Consider the following 21,733-nt stretch of genomic DNA (forward strand, 5'->3'; position numbering starts at 1 on the left):
TCTTCTCTTTCTCTCTCTCTCTCTCTCTCTCTCTCTCTCTCTCTCTCTCTCTCTCTCTCTCTCTCTCTCTCCTCTCTCTCTCTCTCTCTCTCTCTCTCTGTGTGGTGTGTGTGTGTTGTGTGTGTGTGTGTGTGTGTGTGTGTGTGTGAAGTTGTGGATGCTCCATCACTGGAAATTTTTAAGAAGACAATGGACAGTCCCTTATCTGACATAGTATAGGTTCTCCTGCTTGAGCAGGGGACAGGACTAGAAGACCTCCAAGGTCCCTTCCAGTTCTATTCTATTCTAAATATTTAAACTTATTGCTCCAAAATCACAATCAATAAAAGCAGACACAGAAAATTGTGGGGAAAGAAGAAAGAGGTAAGGAGAGGAGGATGGAAGGGAGAGAAAGAGAAGGAGAGAGGGTAGGAAGGGAAAGAGGAAGTGTAGGAGTAGGAGAAAGGTAAGGGAGGAAGAAAGGGGAAGGAGAGGAGGAAGGAAGGAAGTAGAGAAGGGAGAGAGGGAGAAAAGAAAGGGGAAATAAGGTGGAGTTACAGCAGGAGGAAGGGATAGTAAATATAGCAACCCAAACTGTATATCATAACCTATTAAATGAAATAATAAATGTATAAGAACGAAAAATGTAAAGAAGAATAACAATTATGTGAATGTATACTTAAAATGGTATGTAAGAGAATAAAAAATACAAAAAAATTGGTGGGGGGGGAGAAAATTGTGGGCTCATCTACATCTGTGGTTGGTTACCACCACGATCGGGGAAAACGTAACTATAAGGATATGTGCGATTGTACGCCTCCCCCCCACTTTCCACTGTAATTGCCTTTCAGCCCTTCCCTCACACACACACACCCCTCACACCCACCCCACCCCACCCCCCAAAAAAGCATTTTGGCATAGCCATCTGTACATATTTAGGTATTGAATTATTTGCATCCTGGGTTAAATAGAAGAAGGAGGAAAAAAGACATTAAAATAAGTTCACTCGCTCTGTGCTCGGGAGAACATTTTGAAAGCACACAAATTTTAATTAATCACATCTTTCGCCTCTATTAAAATTCCAAAGCAGCAAATCTTTCGCTTGAAAATTATTACCTAGGGCTTCCCCCCTCCCTCGGCTTTTACGCATCCTGAATATCAAAGACCCAGAGTCCATATGGTCTCTCTCTCTCTCTCTCTCTCTCTCTCTCTCTCTCTCTCTCTCTCTCTCTCTCTCTCTCTCTCTCTCTCTCTGTGTGTGTGTGTGTGTGTGTGTGTGTGTTTCTCCTTTGCTGCTGCAAAGTTTGCTGGGTGTGCAGTTCTGTTGCAGCCAACTTCTTCCTTATCAAGCGAGCTCATTTATTACCGATCCACACAATCCGATTTAATGAATAAGCGCCGTCAACATGTAAAGCCTCCCAAACTCATAACGCCTGCCAGTCAGTTTCCATGATTAATGTAACCCTCGCATACTATCATAACGGAGGATTCCTTTATTTTATTTTTTCTCTCCTTCTCTTTCTCAACAAAGTAACACAAATCTTGCTCCAAACATGGCAAAAAACTGTTCAGCCAGGCTTTTGATTCCTTAAAGTGTATTGTACACTCTTGGCAAAGGCATTATTGTGCTGAATTTAGGGCTAAAAAAAACCCACGCTCCCTCTTTTGAAAATTAAGCAAGAAAGAGCTCCTTTTTGGTGGGGGGGGCTCATATGCCGATTCAAAATATTCGTCTTTAAAAAGAGGCAAAAGGCAAAAAAAACCATGTTCTACTATTAAGCCGACCAACAACAACACACACACACAAACGAACCAACCACAATTATAATATATTACCGCTCCCACTCAGTTGGAACAAGATGTGCTGGATGGAAGTGAAATTTTGAAATCGTGGCTTTTATCCAAGACAAATTACATTGTAGGGAAGATGATTTATTGTATAAACCATATTAAAAAAAATCTCCTTGCAAGCTCATCTCAACTCAGCTCCCTGGGGTTTTTGTGTTGAGATAGTCCTCGACTTATGACCACAGGGGAGTCCACCATTTATATTGCCAAGCAAGATATTTATGAGATTTACCACATTTTATGATCTTTCTTGACACGGTGGTTAAGTGAATCGCTGCAGGTCTTAAGTCGGGAACATGGTTGTTAAGTGAATCTGGCTCCACCCCTTTGAATTTGACTGTCAAAAGATCACAAAAGGGGATCGCGCAGCGACCATCATAAATAATGAACCGGTTGCCAAGCTTCTGCATTTTGATGACAACCACGTGGGATGTTGCAATGGTCGTAAGTGTGAAAATCACTGACTTTTTTTCAGTACTGTTGTAACTTCAGTCACTAAATGAACTGCTGTAAGTTGAGGACTACCTGTATAACACCAGGAAGGGGGTTTTGTTTTGTAGTAGTAGAATTTAGAGATAACAGATTAACAGAGTTGGGAGATACCTTATAGGTCATCTAGTCCAATCCTGCCCCCAAGTAGGAGACCCTACACCATTTCTGACAAGTAGCACTCCAATCTCTCTTTGAAAGCCTCCAGTGATGAAGCTCCCACAACTTCTGAAGGCAACTCATTCCATTGAATATAGAAAAACAGTGTTGGAATGGACCTTGTAGGTCATCTAGTCCAACCCCACGCCCAAGTAGGAGACCCTACACCATTTCTGACCAATGGCAGTCCAATCTTTTCTTGGAAGTCTCAAGTGATGAAACTCACAAAACTTCCAAAGGCAAATTCTGTTCCATTGGTTGATTGTTGTCACTGTCAGAAAATTTCTCCTTATTTCCAGGTTGAATCTCTCCTTGGTCAGTTTCCATCCATTATTCCTTATCTGGTCCTTGGGTGTTTTGGAAAATAGCTTGACCCCCTCCTCTCTATGACAGCCCCTCCAATATTGGAAGACAGCTATCCTGTCTCCCCTGGTCCTTCTCTTCACTAGACTAGCCAGGCCCAGTTCCTGCAATCGTTCATCGTATGTTTTAGCCCCCAGTCCCCTCATCATCGTGGTTGCTCTTCTCTGCACTCTTCCTAGAGTCTCAACATCCTTTTTTATAGTGTGGTCACCAAAAGTAGATGCAATACTCTAGGTGTGGCTTTACTAAGGCTTTATAGAGTGGTATTGGTACCTCACTCGAGCTTGATTGTTAATGCAATTTAGGATTGCAATGGCTTTTTTGGCTGACACTGCACACTGCTGGCTCATATTTAGATGGTTGGCCACTAAGACTTCATCAACAACTTCCCTGCCTAGTTTACGGATTTTTTTTTTTTGCTGGTTTCCCTTCCAAATATTTGCAACGCTATATGGGAAAAACCTTGCGTGCTGGTTCTTTTGAGCCTTTCCTCTCCCGAGTCTAATAAACTGTGACCCAAATAGTGTTTGTCTTTTATCATGTCCAATGAGCCAAAGATGTAATTAGCTTTAAGACATTATCAACGCTGACTCACATTCTGGCTTGCTAATGATGACTGTTTAATCTCCCTGCTTAATGCCTTCCCTTCGCATTTGGGATCTGGCAGACACACTCCTCCTTTTTGGGGGGGTTGCTCAAATCCGTCTCGCACTATTCCAACCTTGGGTGTTCAAAAATAAAATACACACACAAACACACACACACAAACACACCAAGGACTGGTTGATAACGCTCCACCTGCAGTCTCAGAAATCAAAACTGTGTTGAGAGAGAGCTAAGGATAACGTGGAGCCTGGTTTTATGCAACATTATCTACAGACAGAGAGGTATACAGGAGTCGAGATGAGTGAATGTGAACTCAGAAGAATTACTGCTTATCGTTCTTGGTTTTGGGCCTGATAGGCAGTTATATAAATAAGACAGGTAGGTGGATAGGTGGATGGATGGATGGATGGATGGATGGATGGATGGATGGATGGATGGATGGATGGATGGATAGATAGATAGACAGACAGACAGACAGATAGACAGACACATACATAGATAGATACATAGATAGATGATGGATGGGAAGGAAGGACTAAATATTATTAGAGAGAATAAAAGATGGATGATGGATGGATGGATGGATGGATGGATGGATGGATGGATGGATGGACGGAAAGACAGACAGACAGACAGATATAGATGATGGATGGGAAGGAAGGAAGGACTAAATAGTATTAGAGATAATAAAAGATAGATAGATAGATAGATAGATAGATAGATAGATAGATAGATAGATAGATAGATAGATAGATAGATAGATAGATAGATGATAGATAGATAGGAAAGAAGGAAGGAAGGAAGGAAGGAAGGAAGGAAGGACTAAACAGTATTAGAGAGAGAGAGAATAAAAGATAGATAGATAGATAGATAGATAGATAGATAGATAGATAGATAGATAGACAGACAGACAGACAGACAGAGGATGGGAAGGAAGGAAGGAAGGAAGGAAGGAAGGAAGGAAGGAAGGAAGGAAGGAAAGAAGGGACTAAATAATATTAGAGAGAGAGAATAAACATGATGGATGGATGGATGGATGGATGGATGGATGGATGGATGGATGGATGGATGGATGGGCAGGCAGATGTATGATGTATGATGTATGATGTATGATGTATGATGTATGATGTATGATGTATGATGTATGATGGATGATGGATGATGGATGATGGATGATGGATGATGGATGATGGATGATGGATGATGGATGATGGATGATGGATGATGGATGATGGATGGGAAGGAAGGAAGGAAAGAAGGAAGGATGGACCAGAGAGTATTAGAGAGAGAAAGAAAATAAACACACTGTGATGGAATGTAGTTTGGATTCCCTGGAGAAGTAAGAGAGAACTCAGTCCAGCTATTTTGTGTGAAAGAAAGAGGGTGAAGATAGCCCTCCCTAATAGTTCCCAGATAGTCTTCAATGTGGCAAGTTTCTGTCTACTGGTGGGAAATAATTTTTAAAAAAACTCAGCTTGGTAGAATCAAAATATGTCCTTCCTGGTTTGGGGCCTTACAGTCAACTTAGTTCATCTTTGGACTTTCTTTCAAGATTGCATGAGCTTAAAAAGTGATCTACGTACCCAAATCCAGGGGAAAAAGGGATGCTATTTTTATTCTTGACATCTCAGGGAATTGAATCATCTTTTTAGCGATGCAATAATTGAGTCACACGATAAAGAAAAGAGCTACACGTAGATTCCAGATGGACAATCTGCTTTAAAAGCCAAAGACATTTTTCCCCTGGCAGCTAGCGTTCTCATTCTTCTCCTTTCTCTCTCTCTCTCATTCTCTCTCTCTCTTCTCTCTCATTCTCTCTCTTGTTCTCTCTCTCATCCTCTCTCTCTCTCTCTCACTCATTCTCTCTCTCTCTTCTCTCTCATTCTCGCTTTCATTCTCTCTCTCATTCTCTCTCATCCTCTCTCTCGCTCTCATTCTCTCTCTCCCTTTTATTTCTCACTCTTTCTCTCATTCTCTTTCACACTCTCATTTTCTCTTCCTTGTTCTCGCTCTCATTCTCTCTCCCCTCTCTCACTCACTCTCTCTTTCTCTTTCCATCTCTCATTCTCTCTCACTCTCACTCTCACTCTCTTTTTCTTATTCTCTTTCTCTCTCTCATTCAGTCTATCACATTCTATCCCTCACATTCTCTCTCCCTCTCCTCCCTTCTCACCCCCCCCTCTCACTTATTCATGACAAATCTCATTGTGGATTCCTCAGCTTCTATTCCGGAGTCTGCATGTGCTGGAGAAATGATACTGATTTTTCCAGACCACTAGACCACATCGGAGGCAATGATGAGCAAAATCATTCCGTAAGACTTCGCCCTGGCAGTTTATCGAGGACCCGTTAATGAGCTTCTGGCAGGCAGGACAAATAATATGCACAGGCTCAAGGCAGGAGACAGACTCACCCAGCCTCACGTCCTTCCCGAAGGCCCCAATTATCCCTTTTAATAGCTGACAGGGAGGCTGTGTGTGCATACAGGTAGTCCTCGTCTTACGAACGCAATTGAGACTAGAATTTCCGCTCCTAAGCACGGCGGTTGTTAAGTGAGAGGCGCCCAATTTTTACATTTACATTTATGTTTTTTTTGTTGAGTGAATCAGGAGGTCATTAAGCAAATCTGACTTTTCCCCCATTGATTTTACTTGGCGGAAACCAACTGGTAAGGTCGTAAGTGGGGATCATAGGACCTGGGATGGTGCAACTGTCATAAACTGTTGTTAAGCATCTGAATTTTGATCATATGACCATGGATGGTCATAAGTGTGAAAAACGGACCTGACTCGCTTTTTTCAGTGCTGTTGTAACTTCAAACGGCACAAAATGAACCGTTGTAAGTTGAGGACTCCCTCCCAAATGCACAACATTTGGTTCCAACTTTAGATTCTCTTAAGCAACAGTGGCAAAGATACCAAACCTACAACCAGAGCATGGAAATTGTAGAACTGCGGGGCACTTTTGTCTCAAAGGAAGAGTCGGCGGAATGACTTCTAACATGTTTTGCAACCCAGATGCTTAATTTTTGGGTTTGGAGACTTTGGGCTCTTGTACAGGGAAGAATCTCTACCACATTCATTTACCATCTTTGAGGAGCAAATAGCAATAGCACTTAGACTTATATGCCGCTTTACAGTGCTTCCCAGTCCTCTCTAAGCGGTTTACAGAGTCAGCCTCTTGCCCCCAACAATCTGGGTCCTCATTTTACCAACCTCGGAAGGATGGAAGGCTGAGTCAACCTTGAGCCAGTCCAGATCGTACTGCTGACAGTGGGCAGAATTAGCCTGCAATACTGCCTTCTAACTACTGCATACCATGGGAAGGAAGGAAGGAAGGAAGGAAGGAAGGGAGGGAGGGAGGGAGGGAGGGAGGGAGGGAGGGAGGGAGGGAAGAGTAATAGAAATAGCACTTAGACTTTTATACCGCTTCACAGTGCTTTTATAGCCCTCTCTAAGTGGTTTACAGAGTCAGCCTCTTGCCCCCAACAATCTGGGTCCTCATTTGACCCATCTCGGAAGGAGGGAAGGCTGAGTCAACCTTGAGCTGATGAGGATCGAACTGCCAAACTTCAGGCAGCTGGCCGTTCAGCAGAGTAGCCTGCAGCACTGCATTCTAACCACTGCGCCACTGTGGCAAAGTGGTTGGAGTGGTTAGAACGCAGGGCAGGAGGTGACCAAGCCCACGTTTGAGACCCAAGAATTGCCGTGGGCAGGGTTGAGCTACCGTCCTTCACTCCAGCTCCTGCCAGGGACGCGAAAGAAGCCCTCAATCTGGCATTCCCAAAGCAATGGTGATGTCACAAGCTAATTGTCAGGCCTGGAAACCACCTTTTGAATTGGGCCTTCAGGCCTGCCCCATTTTCTTCTGTGGGAAAATAGGAGGGGGGAATTCTATGGAGTATGGGAGAGATATAAATAACATTCCTTTCTCACAGAGTCAAGGCCGTCTTGCCCTGCACCTGGAGTGGTGTGACTGGGAGGCATCTCCAATTGGGATGGTGCCTGATTGGACCATGGGATGGACATGTGGGTGCTGGGGCAGGGTGTTGAACTTTCACTTGGGTGGGGAAAACCTGGAGGCTTTCAGATTCAGGTTTTCCCGGATGTGCCAACGTGACATCGCTAATGAAATGGAACTTTGAGGAAATTCAAGCCTCTGAGTCTTCTTTCCTTAGGGGTGTTACTTGGAACCCTGACACTAATCTTTCAACCTGGAAGCCCCTCGGTGTGTTTGACACCAATGCAACAAACAAACGAACAAACCTACTATCCTTGATTAGGAACTATCAAGGAACTATCCTTCAGCCATGGTAGCGCAGTGGTTAGAGTGAATTAATGCAGGCTACTTCTGTTGTCTGCCAGCTGCCAGCAGTTTGGAAGATCAAATCTCACCAGGCTTCCATCCTTCCGAGATGGGTCAAATGAGGACCCAGATTGTTGGGGGCAAGAGGGTGACTCTGTCAACCGCTTAGAGAGGGCTGGAAAGCACTGTGAAGTTGTATATAAGTCTAAGTGCTATTGCTATTGCTATTGTCCTTCCTTCCTTCCTTCCTTCCTTCCTTCCTTCCATCCATCCATCCATCCATCCATCCATCCATCCACCCAGGTGTGCACTGATCAGAATGCAGAATTGCAGGCAAACTCTGCCCATTACCAACAGTTCAATTCTGACCAACTCAAGGTTGATTCAGCCTTCTGTCCTTCCGAGGTGGGCAAAATGAGGACCCAGATTGTTGGGGGCAAGAGGCTGACTCTGTAAACAGCTCAAAGAGAGGTGTAAAGCACTGTGAAGCAATATATAAGTCTAAGTGCTATTGCTATTTTTCACACTTATGACTGTTGCAGCCTCCCTTCCTTCCCTCCTTCCTCCCTTCCTCCCTCCCTCCTTCTCTCCCTCCCTCCCTTTCTTTCCATGGTTAGAATGCAGTATTGCAGGCTAATTCTGCCCACTGCAGCAGTTCGATCCTGACCAGCTCAAGGTTGGCTCAGCCTTCCATCATTCTGAGGTTAGTAAAATGGGGACCCAGATTGTTGGGGCAAGAGGCTGACTCTGCAAACCACTAAGGGAGGGCTATAAAGTGGTATATAAGTCTAAGTGCTGTTGCTATTGCTTGAATAGAGAACTGGTGTTGATTCTGCAACCTTCATCTGCCAGGCATGACCCACCACAGAAGCAAATAAAACCACCTCCGCTACTCGCTTACGAGATTGATGAGTAAAGTCCTTGAAGCTTAGTCTCCCGCTGAAATCAAAATTTGCTTAGTGAGCTCAGGTCATCCGATCGGTAAGCCGTGACGAGGCCCGATTGATGCTCTCCTTCAATGCGCCATTCATCGGACCAGCACGGGCTCAACATCCCGCGTGCCAGGGAAAACTGTTGGCAAGAATCAGACCAATTTGTTCTTGCCAGCTGCAACAAGGCAAACTTGCTCTCCAGCAAATAGTCTTGCTGCCAACCAACTTCCTCCCCGGGATCCTTTGGCGCACAGGGGCAAATTTGTGTACACAAATTCCGGTTTGGTGCTTGCCAGCTGGAATTATAAGCTGCGTTATGAAGCCCTTTCTGTAAGGAGCTCTTGGTTACTTAAAACCCCGCCCAAGTGATAAAGTACGTTGAGTATCCTTTGATAAATATTCATTATGTACTCCGGCCCCTGTCCTTGTGTTTGCTACAGCAAGCAAGCATTCTTCAGCGCAGATAAGAAATTATCTAGGACTGTCTCTCTTGCCAGAACGAAGAGAAAAATATCTGTGCCCAGTGCTGCATATTTTTAGTTTCAAGTTCATTTTCTTGTGTCACCGGTCCTAAAGGGCTAAAAATATCTCATGCTGTGCTAATCAACAGCGAAGGTTATTGTCGCGTTCCCAGTCTATAAATGCACCTGATGAATCTTGCAAATTTCTGCCATAGCAAATACCAAATGAGAGGAGCCAGGCAAGACAGAAGATTGACAGGCTCCAAAGGCTGAATGGGAGGAGGAGGAGGCAAGGAGGAAAGAAGGGAAGGAAGAGAAGAATAGAAGGAAGAAGACAAGAAGAATGAGAGGAGAAGGAAAACAAAAAGGAAGGATGAAAAGAAGAGGCAAAAGAGAATAATGGGGGGGAGGAGAAAGAGAAGTGTAGGAAGCCCCCCTCCCCAGATTAATATTCTTTATTCTTAATATTAAAAAGAGGCAGGATAGAATATTTCCCCAAAGGAGAAATGGAGAAAAATATTAACAAACGGAAAAAGCAGCCCCAGTCTTCCTACCATAGGAAAACAGCTTCAAATTAAGAATCTTGAAGAGGCTGGCCTTTAGGAATGCAGATTTGGAATAGATCAGTGGAATGCAACAAATGCAAATATAAATAAGGCACATTCTACCATATGTGGTGGACGTGCCCAAAAGCCAGGAAATATTGGAGTAAAATAAAAGACATGGATAGAAAAAATTACGAAACAAAAAATTGAATTGAGACCAGAACTATTTCTATTAGGTATGATAAGAGAGGACATGTAAGAAAATCCAATATATCATACTCTATATCAGTGTTTCTCAACCTTGGCAACTTGAAGATGTCCGGACTTCAACTCCCAGAATTCCCCAGCCAGCGAATGCTGGCTGGGGAATTCTGGGAGTTGAAGTCCGGACATCTTCAAGTTGCCAAGGTTGAGAAACACTGCTCTATATAATAACTGTGGCAAGAATTACATTTGCTCAAAACTGGAAACAAGATAGTATCCCTTCTGATGTAATGGTAATAAAAAAGGTACTTAATTGTGCTGAGATGGACAGGCTAACTATGGAACTAAAAGATAGAGAAGAAACAGAGTACTATACAATCTGTAACATATGGTATAATTGGCTAGAAAACAGAAGTAAAGAGCATTCATAAAGAGGTATAATAAAAAGAAAAGATATTGTATATATTTATAAATATTGATGTGGTAATGTACATACATGAATAAGCATACAGTACATAGAATAATGATGTATAAAGAAAGTTGAAATAGCCATGATGTAAATATGAATGATGGTGATACTGAAATGCTGTTAAGAGTGGACATGTGGTGTTAAGGTTGAAATATGTGTAATAAAAATCGTTTAAAAATAAAAATAAACTCATTATCATTTACAAAAAAAAAAAAAAAGGAATGCAGATTTGGTATCCATTCACAAAGACAGAGCAATCAAAGCAATCAGCCACAAGCTCCCACAGAAGGCTGGAGCTGATGGGATTAAGAATGTACATTCCCCCCACCCAAACTTTAAGGATGGGACATGACCTTTAGGACATAATAGGATTAACCCACCACAATTAGAATAGTAAAAGACACAAGGCTTACTACATCGCACAAGCCTCTGGAGCATCTGTGAACCATATAGAGAACCATCCACCCACTCAGCCATTTTGTCAGCCACTCCAGAAAAATGCTGCTTTCACTGGAGTTTCTGGAAACCAAATAAACCTTCTTTTCTTGCAGTCAGCTTCCATTTTCTTTCCAATGCCTTTCCCTTGGCTTGGAACATGCACCAGATTTTTCTTCCAACAGAAGGAAGGAGAGAAGGAAAGAGAAGAAAGAGGAAAGAAGAATGGAAGGAAGGAAGGAAGGAAGGAAGGAAGGAAGGAAGGAAGGAAGGAAGGAAGGAAGGAAGGAAGGAAGGAAGGAAATACTTTGCTTAGCACTCAGCAAAAAATTGCTTGTGGAATTCAAATAAAGGGATTCTTTACAAAATAATCCCAAGAGTACCACTTAGATGGGATTCCAATTTTTAACCCTCTGCCTAAACTGTATTTTTCAAAAAGTTCATAACAGCCAACTTCACTGGACATTCAGATGTATTTTAATGCCTGTGATCTTCACAAAATTGGATGTTATCTTTTCCTTTGGGATTAGATAAACAGTGCTAATACTTTGGAATTAGATAAACAGCACTGCAGAATTCACCCAACCTTGATTCACAACACAATTCCTTCTTTAAAAAAATAATAATAATCAGATTTTATGACTCTGGACTCGGCATTCAGCAGCAGTTCAGATAGAATATAGAATAACAGAGTTGGAAGGGACCTTGGAGGTCTTCTAGTCCAATCCCCTGCTTAGGCAGGAAACCCTACACCACTTTAGGCAGATGGTTATCCAACATCTTCTTAAAAACTTCCACTGTTGGAGCACTCACAACTTCTGGAGGCAAGATGTTCTTGGGAATTTAAACTCCTGTTAATAATATCTTTTTTTTAAAAAAAGGAAAGCAAACTTACTTGAAGGCATTAGCCTCTCCATGGACCTTATAATTTTCAGCACTTATTCTCGAAATTACTCTGGTCACGGCAATAAGGATGCAGATATTAACCTATCAAAATGAAAATAATAAAGGACTGTATCAGGAAAGCAAATCACCAGGTCATAAGGGGTAGGGGGAAGCTTGGATATACAGACACACTTAAGATAACGGCAAAGGTTCCCCTCGCGCATATGTGCTAGTCTTTCCTGACTCTAGGGGGCACTGCTCATCTCCATTTCAGGTTCCTATTTTTCTACTTGCATTTTTTTACGTGCTTTCGAACGGCTAGGTTGGCAGAAGCTGGGACAAGTAACGGGAGCTCACTTCGTTACATGGCGCTAGGGATTCGAACCGCCAAACTGCCGACCTTTCTGGTCGACAAGCTCAGCGTCCTAACCACTGAGCCAGCACATGCATGCATGTATACACACACAAACACATACCATGTAACTCAGAATTATTTCAAGTTACCTCCTGTGTGAGTCTCTCTTCTTCCCCTTTAAATATATATGTACTAAGGAATGCTTTGCTGAAGACTTACTTTAAGCCTTTTGTATGCAAAACATGTCCCCCCACTCGAGAGCCTTTTATAGTCCTTTCCCATAAAAATCACATTTTAGGCTCCATATAATGATTCTCCCAAAGCGCTAATATCTCAGATATTATGAAGTAGAACAAAGTAATCTTCCTCCCCCAAACGCTCTTAAAAGGTGTTCTTCTAAAAAAAAAAGTTCAAACTCAGAGATATCCCTGGGGATCGGAAGGCTAAACCTTGGAGAAAGGAATTGCAGAATGAAAAAGAGGACATCCACCCATCCTCTTCGTCAACCAGATCAGAGGTGGTATTCAGCTAGTTCTGGCTGGTTCTGGCAACCAGTAGTGGGAATTTTGAGTAGTTTGGAGAACCGGCAAATATCACCTCTGGCTGGCTCCACCCCCATCTATTTGCTGCCTCCCGAGTCCCAGCTGATCGGTTGGGTTTTTTTCTCTTGCCCTGAGCAGGTTAGTGGGGTGGGGTGGAAATGGAGATTTACACTATCCTTGCCCTGGAGTGGGGTGGGAAGGGAAGGGAAATTTTACATAATCCTTGCCCTGGAGTGGGAAGGGAATGGAGATTTTACAATATTCTTGCCCTGGAGTGGGGTGGAAATGGAGATTTTACATAATCCTTGCCCTGGAGTGGGGTGGGAAGGGAAATTTTACTTAATCCTTGCCCTGGAGTGGGAAGGGAAGGGAGATTTTACAGTATCCTTGCCCTGGAATGAGGTGGGAATGGAGATTTTACAGTATCCTTGCCCTGGAGTGAGGTAGAAATGGAGATTTTGCAATATCCTTGCTTTGGAGTGGGGTAGAAATGGAGATTTTACAGTATCCTTCCCCTGGAGTGGGGTGGAAATGGATGGAGATTTTACAGTATCCTTACCCTGGAGTGGGGTGGGAAGGGAAGGAAAATTTTACATAATCCTTGCCCTGGAGTGGGGTAGAAATTGAGATTTACAGTATCCTTCCCCTGCCATGCCCACCAAGCCACACCAACAAGGCATGCCATGAGCACAGAACCAGTAATGATTTTTTTTAATCCCACCACTGAACCGGATGCCAGTGGATACGCTGGTTGAGGATTATGGGGACTGGAGTCTAACATGGGGAACATCTCCTGAGAGGAAGCTATTCCTCCTCAAATGAAAGTCCAGTCAAATCTTTATTGTTGTGGTTCAAAAACTGGGATGTACACAAAAACCACATGAACAAAATTGTGATAGAACAAGATCAGCACAGGACCAACAATATCCCTGCGCAATACTGATTGTGTGTGGTGGAATCCAGTGCTGAGTTGTATAATTCATTGGTATGTAGAAAGTGCCCCCCAAGGGATCCACCTTAAATCTTCACAGTATTTATCTAATAGTTATGCAAAGAGTACTTTAGTCTGGCACGATTCCTGTCTGCAGGCGAATGGCAATAAAGAAACTACTCTGAGCGATTTATGATAATGTTCGTGGCTCTCTACACCTGACATTGGACTGCATTCTAACATTTAAACTCCAACGTTCAGCATTCATGTTTAAAATCCCAACTCTTAGTAGGCAACTGAGCCAATCAGCTTCCTAGGGTGAGAAAAATAATGACAGTTCCCCCTCGCCCCATTGAATAACGTTCTGCAAATAAATGTCTTTATTAAGCAGCCATCCAAGGAAAGTCAGATAATAGATGGTGCCTTTCCTTTCACTGGGATTCTGGCATCTATTCTCCATCTCCATAATTAGTTGGAAATATAAACTCCTTGCTCACCTTCCCATTATTTAGCCAATAGTTAACAATTGCTCACAGCTGCCAATTGGACTCGGTTTGAGATATATGTGGTCTATAAAACTTGCAAACCAGTCAAATTATAATGGGGGGGGGAGTACGTTTGAAAGGGATTGTAGTTCATATGCAGAGTTGCCCAGATTTCATTCTTGGCTAATTTCTGCTATAAGAATGCTTTTCTCTTATGACAAATGCACAGCATAATAATGTGACAGCCACATGTTTGGGCTAAGATAACTGGAAAGCCATGTGTGAACTTTGCTTGAGTTTCTGATTTGAAGATGGACAGTACCCCAAGGCTCTGTTTTAGGCCCATTACCTTCAACATCTTCATCAATAATTTGGATGAGGGGATAAATGGGGAACTCATAAGATGACACCAAGCTGGCAGGAATAGCCAACACTCCAGAAGATAGGCTCAAGATACAGAAGGATCTTGACAGACTTGTCAATATCTACTATTGGTATTGTCATAAATGTAAAATACCAATAGTAGATTCTTTCAACGTGGTAGTAGTTACAAGCAGAACACAAGCAGGAGGGAACAGTTTCATCTCAAAGTTCAGAGCAGGCAGATGCAGTTTCAGTTTTGATTATCAGCACAGACGCAGGTCTGTTTAAGCTCCCATTGGCTGATTTGGTTTCTGTGCCTATTCATTGGCTGACCTTGTTACCATGTCTCTCCCAGTTATGAATATTCTAACAGGTTGCTATCTCCCAAAGTTAACTACATGACGGAGAAAAACTTTGAGGGGGCTTTCCTAGTCTGTGAGGTCCGACAGCCTACAGATTTGAACATTGGGTGCTGTCTAACAAAATGAAATTCAATGGTGAAAAAAGGAAGGTTCTACATTTAGGCAAGAAAAACAAAATGCACAGATACAGTATATGTGGCACCTGGCTCAATAGTAGTAACTGTGAGAGGAATCTTGGAGTCCCAGTGGGCCACCATTTAAATAGGAGCCAGCTGTATGCAGCAGCTGCCAAAAAAGCTAACACAGTTCTAGGCTGCATCAACAGAGGGATAGAATCAAGATCATGTGAAGTATTAATACCACTCTATAATCCCTTGGTAAGGCCACACTTGGATTATGGCATCCAGTTTTGGTTGCCACAGTGTAAAAAAAGATATTGAGACTCTGGAAAGAGTGCAGAGAACAGCAACAAAGAGGATTAGGGGACTGGAGGCAAAAACATATGAAGAACGGTTGCAGGAACTGGATATGTCTAGTTTGATGAAAGGAAGGGCTAGGGGAGACATGATAGCAGTCTTCCAATATCTCAGGGGCTGCCACAAAGAAGAGAGAGTCAAACTATTTTCCAAAGCACCTGAAGGCAGGACAAGAAGCAATGGGTGGAAATTAAGGAGAGAAGCAACTTAGAACTGAAGAGAAATTTCCTGACAGTGAGAACAATTAATCAGTGGAACAACTTGCCTCCAGAAGTTGTGAATGCACACTTGACATTTTTAAGAAGGTGTTGGATATTCATTTGTCTGAAGTGGTGTAGGGTTTCCTGCCTAAGCAGGGGTTGGACTAGACGACCTTCATATCCCTTCCAACTCTGTTATTTTAACTGTAATTCATGTTAAAGGAGCAATCCTGACATTCGTCCCTTATCCTTATTTTATTCATTATCTTTTCCTCTTATTTGCTTTCACAGCTGGGACCTTTCTAGGTCTTAAGGACTCTCAGATATGGAATTTTATTTAGATATGGTGGAGACTCTCATGGTTTGTCAGGTCTTTGAAATAGATGACTTGTCAACCCTACAGCTGACTTGACTGAGGCCATTTTGAGGCTTCAGAGCTGCCACACCTAGGATAGGGAGGGGGGAGTAGAGATAGCTGGGGATTTGTAGGCAAAACAAAATACTTTCTCTTGGGAACCAAGGACGTTCCAGCAGGTGCTTACAAGAAGGGGACTGAGCTCACCTAGCAACTGGACTGTATCCTGATTGGACCCTTGTGACTGATGGTTTTGAGAAAGTGAAAAGCTGCCACTTTTAATTAGGTGAAAACCGCAGGAACATTTAGAGTTGGTTTTCACCAGCCTGTGACAATATGGCATATCCAATAAAGCTATTGTCAGCCTTTACAGTATGCTGTCAGGCATGCTATGGAGGGCCGTGGTCGCTCAGTGGCTAAGACACTGAGCTTGTCGATCAGAAAGGTCGACGGTTTGAATCCCTAGCGCCATGTAACGGAGTGAGCTCCCGTTACTTGTCCCAGCATCTGCCAACTTAGCAGTTCGAAAGCACGTAAAAATGCAAGTAGAAAAATAGGAACCACCTTTGGTGGGAAGGGAACAGCGTTCCGTGCACCTTTGGTGTTTAGTCATGCCGGCCACATGACTACAGAGAAATCTTCGGACAGCGCTGGCTCTTCAGCTTTGAAAAGGAGATGAGCACTGCCCCCTAGAGTCGGGAACGACTAGCACATATGTGTGAGGGGAACCTTTACCTTTAATAAAGCTATTCTTTGAGGAATCTACCTGACTTGGAGTTTTGCTTGCTGTGGGTATGTTACTTGGAAGCCTGACAACAGGTCAGGAAAGAGAAGAGTTTCTAGAATTCTGCTTCTGAATCCCCTCCCCACTTTCTTTCTTTCTTTCTTTCCTCCCTCCTTCCTTCCTTCTTTTTTTTGCTAAACTTTACTTTTTAAAAATGGATTTGTGAGAGTGTGGGAGATATTGTTTCTCTTCCCCGTCCATTTTGACAAGCCTGATTCAGGAATTGCAAAGGTTTGACGTTGCTTATTGCCAAGGAATCACATTCAATTTCGCCAAACCTTCCTGGAAAAGAGCAAAGTGGACTACAGTTCATTGCTGCAGTGTATGATTTCACACACTGCAACGTCTAAAACTCAACCAAAAAACCATACAAGCTTATGAGATTCCCTTCTTCACGTCCAAATGTTGCTCCAGCAAATAACCAAGTAGTTTCAGGCACATAGGCAAACAACGGGCATCTTAGCCCAGTTTGAGCAAACAAATTAGATCTGAATAGCTTTATTAATGTTCTAACCGGATGGAGCAAAAAATCCATTTGACTCCTGCTTACAAATAAATCCCTGAACAACTATCAGCTTGTTACATCAGGAAGTGCTCTGTTCTCGTTTTCTCTTTCTAGATATTTGTAATATCTGACCTTGGAAAATAGGAAAATGCAACACAACCAAGGAAAAAGTCAGATAAAAGGCAGCTTATCCCACAGCAGACCTTCGGGTGTGCCAAATATCTTAGAAGAGTTCCTCCCTAATTTGGGAGCTGTAAAGAAAATAACCGAATAACGCAGTTGGGAGGGAACTTGGAGGTCTTCTAGTCCAACCCCCTGCTCAAGCAGGAAATCCTATACCATTTCACACAAATGGCTCTCCAATCTCTTCTTAAAAACCTCCAGTGTTGGAGTATCCACTTATGGAGGCAAGTCATTTCACTGATTTATTGTTCTCACTGTCGAGAAATTTCTCCTTAGTTCTAAGTTGCTTCTCTCCTTGGTTAGTTTCCATCTATTGCTTCTTGTCCTGCCTTCAGGTGCTTTAGAGAATAGGTTGACCCCACCTTTTCATTGTTCAAGATTGATCCCCCCCCTCTTCTTGAAATGTTGAGCAGACAGGATTGTGAGAGGGAGACAACACAGTGCAACAGATGTTATGGAATGGCCCTACCATAAGTGCCATGATGGGTGCAACCAGCAGAAGCATCTAAGCTAAGCTAAAACTGAAGATAACTGCAATGCGAATGAGATACTCTATCACATAGTTTTCTCTAGAGATGCTAAGGGTGAATCTTGGATCTTTTCTAGATGCAAAATTGAGACTCAGAATTGGTCCTTCTGTTTAGGCCAAAAAGGTTGGGCAGTTTAACAGACTTGGCCACTATTTGTATTCATCATGGTTATACAATACAATACAATAGCAGAGTTGGAAGGGGCCTTGGAGGTCTTCTAGTCCAACCCCCTGCCTAGGCAGGAAACCCTATACCGTTTCAGACAGATGGCTATCCAACGTCATCTTAAAGACTTCCAGTCAGGGGTATTCACAACCTCTGGAGGCAAACTGTTCCACTGATTAATTGTTCCAACTGTCAGGAAATTTATCCTTGCTTCTCTCCTGGATTAATTTCCACCCATTGCTTCTTGTCCTGGCCTCAGGTGCCTTGGAGAATAATTTGACTCCCTCTTCTTTGTGGCAGCCCCTGAGATATTAGAAGACTGCTATCATGTCTCCCCTGGTCCTTCTTTTCATTAAACTAGACATACCCAGTTCCTGCAACTGTTCTTCCTATGTTTTAGTCTCCAGTCCCCTAATCCTCTTTCTTGCTCTTCTCTGCACTCTTTCTAGCGTCTCCACATCTTTTTTTACATCGTTGCGACCAAAACTGAATGCAGTATTCCAAGGGTGGCCTTACCAAGGCCTTATAAAGTGGTATTAAAATGGTTTATGGAATGGGAGTGGTGTGGTGGCTTAGAGGTGGAGCTCTTGCCTCACAATCTGGAGGCCATGAGTTTGATCCTAGGCAGAGGCAGATATTTCTCTCTCTAGGCACAATGAGAATATATCTGCCGAACAAAACTCCGCATTGGCGACAGGAAAGGCATCCGGCCAGTAAATACTCAGCTCCATTCTATTGGCTAGACTCCACCCCGCAAGGGATTATGGGGGTCATTAAAAGGAGATGATGATGATGGTTTATGGAATGGGCCAAAATAGGAGCATTCACATCACATTGTCATAAGCCATGCCTTTCCAAGCCATAATTGCTGGTTACAGGTTAGCGACATTATGTCTTAGCATAATGAAATCAGTAATGGATGAAATCTGAATTTCCTTGACATGTCCAGTGGGGCATCCCTCCTTGAAAAACTAAAGTAAACAACCAGGGATTCCTTCTGGTTCCTTTATCTGGGTCAGGAGAGAGAAGAATAGATTTCCAATCATCAGAAACTTGTCGAAATATTCATGAACTGGAATGGAGACATGGTAACAAGGTCAGCCAATAAATGGGCATAGCAACTGGGCCTGCCAATGAGGACTCTTTAGGAAGTCAAACAGTATTTGCTGGAGGCAGCTGGGAGCCTGGGCGTGGCTTAGCAAACAAGTCTGGTCTAATCTGTCTGCTGAATTGAAACTAAAACTCATGCAAACTGCTCTCTCCTCTCTGCCATGTTGGAAGAATCTGCTGTTGGTATTGTACATTTATTCATATGTTATTATGCATACAAAGAAGTTCATGAATCCTGCTGAGTCAGTCACCTGTCTGTGCGTTCTGGATTTGATTATTTCTGCAACAAACTCTGACAAAACTCTTTTTTTTAAAAAAAGTCAGTTGAAGAGGCTCCTGGAAATGCAAGCTCTCGGTTTCTATGATATTTTTTTTCTCCGAGCTCTTTAATGCCCTCCATTGGAGTGGAGAGATGACTAAGCTCCTGTCTGTCATCATTAATAGGCACTTGTGAGTTGTTGTGACTGCGAGATCGTTTATAAGCTCAGACACAAAATCGTTTTGCAGATGGTGCTCATTGCATCTGTGGATGTTGTTATCGGGACCTCTCCCATGTAGGAGATGGTTTCCGAGCAGCTTATATTTTGGGAATAGCTGCGCACCACGTCAAATGGATAAAACGCAAACACCTGTCAAGGCTGTGACTAAGAAATAAAGGAAAGCCAGGGCTGGAGAGGAAGTTCTTTTGGCGATTAGCTAATGATCCTTCTGACTGGGGGCTCTAACTCGTGTTCGTTCTTTTGAAATCGCCACGTAGTGCCCATCCAGATTTCTTCAAAGGAAAAGACGAAGGGCAGCTCTTGAAAACGAATGCTATTAAAAGATGAAAGGTAAAGCTAAGTCTTTTTTTAAAAAATCCAGATCCCCTCCCTATATGGTTTCCAGGACTCTCTAGCCCCTAATATTGTACAGGTTGGATGAGCAGTGTGGATAGTGTTGCATCGGTGTGGTCCTTGAAACTCTCTGAGCTGGTTTTCTTGCAGATATTTCATCACCCAACTAGGGAACGTCATTACTGCTAGAAGGGAGGAGGAGGAGGAGGAGGAAGAGAAGGAAGAAGAAGAAGAGGAGGAAGAGGAAGAGGAGGAGGAGGAGGAGGAAGAGAAGGAAGAAGAAAAGGAGGAGGGAGAAAAGGAGGAAGAAGAAGAGGAAGAAGAAGAGGAGGAGGAAGAGGAGGAGGAGGAAGAAGAAGAGGAGGAAGAGGAGCAGGAGGAGGAAGAAGAAGAGGAGGAAGAGGAGGAAGAGGAGTAGGAGGAAGACCATGGGGTCCTTACAGGGGTGGGTTGCTGCGGCATTGCTGCCAGTTCAGTGAATAATAATAATAATATAATAATAATAATAATAATAATAATAATAACAACAACAACAACAACAACAACAATAATAATAATAATGGCACACTAGGTGCTATTCCAAAAGCACTGGAATTACATTTAAAACAGTTAAAAATTGGCAAAATCACCATCAGTCAAATGCAAAAAGCCGCACTGCTTGGATCTGCACGCATATTACGAAAATACGTTACGACGTCCTAGGCCCCTGGCTGGGGCCCGATTAGTAACCAATGCCAAATCCGGCGAAACAACTGGACGCTGTGATACAATTGTATAATAATAATATTATTTCAGCCCAGTTAAAATTAGGACAAGTGAAATGAATCTCTGATTTGCCAAACACACAACCCACCAAGGCAGGTGGGGGATGAACCTCTTGTAGATGATGACCGATGACAGCATGAAAGCTCGGTCAATATGTTTACCCTTCCATTTGTCAGGAACGACCCATGGCTGGGTTTTCTTTATCATCCGAGGAACATCTCAATCGATAAAAGCATCGAAGGAGACAGGGCTAAGGATGGCCTAAAGACAGGAACGCCTGCTTCCTTAATCTACCAGTGGGGTGGAGTGGGGGAACCAGCCCTCCCTTGCAACTTCTAAAGAGCCCTCTGAGTGATTAAACCACAAATTTGATCTGATTTAAGGCACAGATACCATTAAAGCGTCCGTCATGCATTATGTATCATGAAAGCCAGTCCGTGAACTTGCAACTCCCACTTTAGGAAGATGACATGCGTTACAGCCGACAGATGTGCCCAGATCAGATTGTGGAGTTAACAGAGTTGTGTTAACTCTCCTCTTTTGATGGAGTGTTATAAAGCTGGGAGGGGCAGCAGGGCGATTGACTTGTAGAGCTGAGTAGCAGTGGATCTACTGCTTCTCATTGTAAAAGGGGGGAGAAGGGGGGGCAGGCTGTTGAAAACCCGCAGATGTAGAAGAGAAAAATAGAAGTGTCATTCAGTTGGCTAGGTAGGACCAAAAGGAGAATGCTTAACTGAGACCCTTAACTTTCACCCTAACCCTCACCCTCACCCTAACCCTAACCCTTCACCCTTAACACTCACACTCACCCTTAATCCTAACCCTAACCCTTAACGCTAACACTAACCCTAACTAACAACTGCAGTCATTCACTTAACAAATGGAATGGAATGGAAGAAGCTTCTTGGATGAGAAGCAAAATGTCTTCAAAGAAAAAAACAAACTCCAAACTCCAGTTGCCTTTTGAAAAAGCACCTTTGGGACAACCATGACCTGGATGACTGAGAATCTCCATTGACATTCTCATGTTTGTTCATTCCCAGGATGTAAGAAATGGCCTCTGGTCATCTCGTATCCTTTAGGGCAGGGGTCTCCAACCTTGGCAACTT

The 21,733-nt window shown here is 43.0% G+C and overlaps 1 protein-coding gene across 2 annotated transcripts in view; it reads right to left on the bottom strand.

The window, feature by feature from the left end:
* The window catches only part of ADGRD1 (adhesion G protein-coupled receptor D1), a 159,680-nt gene that overhangs the window by 18,151 nt on the left and 119,796 nt on the right, over positions 1 to 21,733 (bottom strand). For both annotated transcript variants that reach the window (XM_087703755.1, XM_087703754.1), the window contains one exon: positions 11,691 to 11,782. In XM_087703755.1, coding sequence (XP_087559881.1) covers positions 11,691 to 11,782 — 92 coding nt within the window. The remainder of the gene's footprint in view (positions 1 to 11,690; positions 11,783 to 21,733) is intronic.

Source organism: Thamnophis sirtalis, unplaced genomic scaffold, assembly GCF_051295495.1.
Source record: "Thamnophis sirtalis isolate CommonGarterSnake01/CBP01778 unplaced genomic scaffold, rThaSir2_p1.2 scaffold_2, whole genome shotgun sequence".
NCBI classification, from domain to species: domain Eukaryota; kingdom Metazoa; phylum Chordata; class Lepidosauria; order Squamata; family Natricidae; genus Thamnophis; species Thamnophis sirtalis.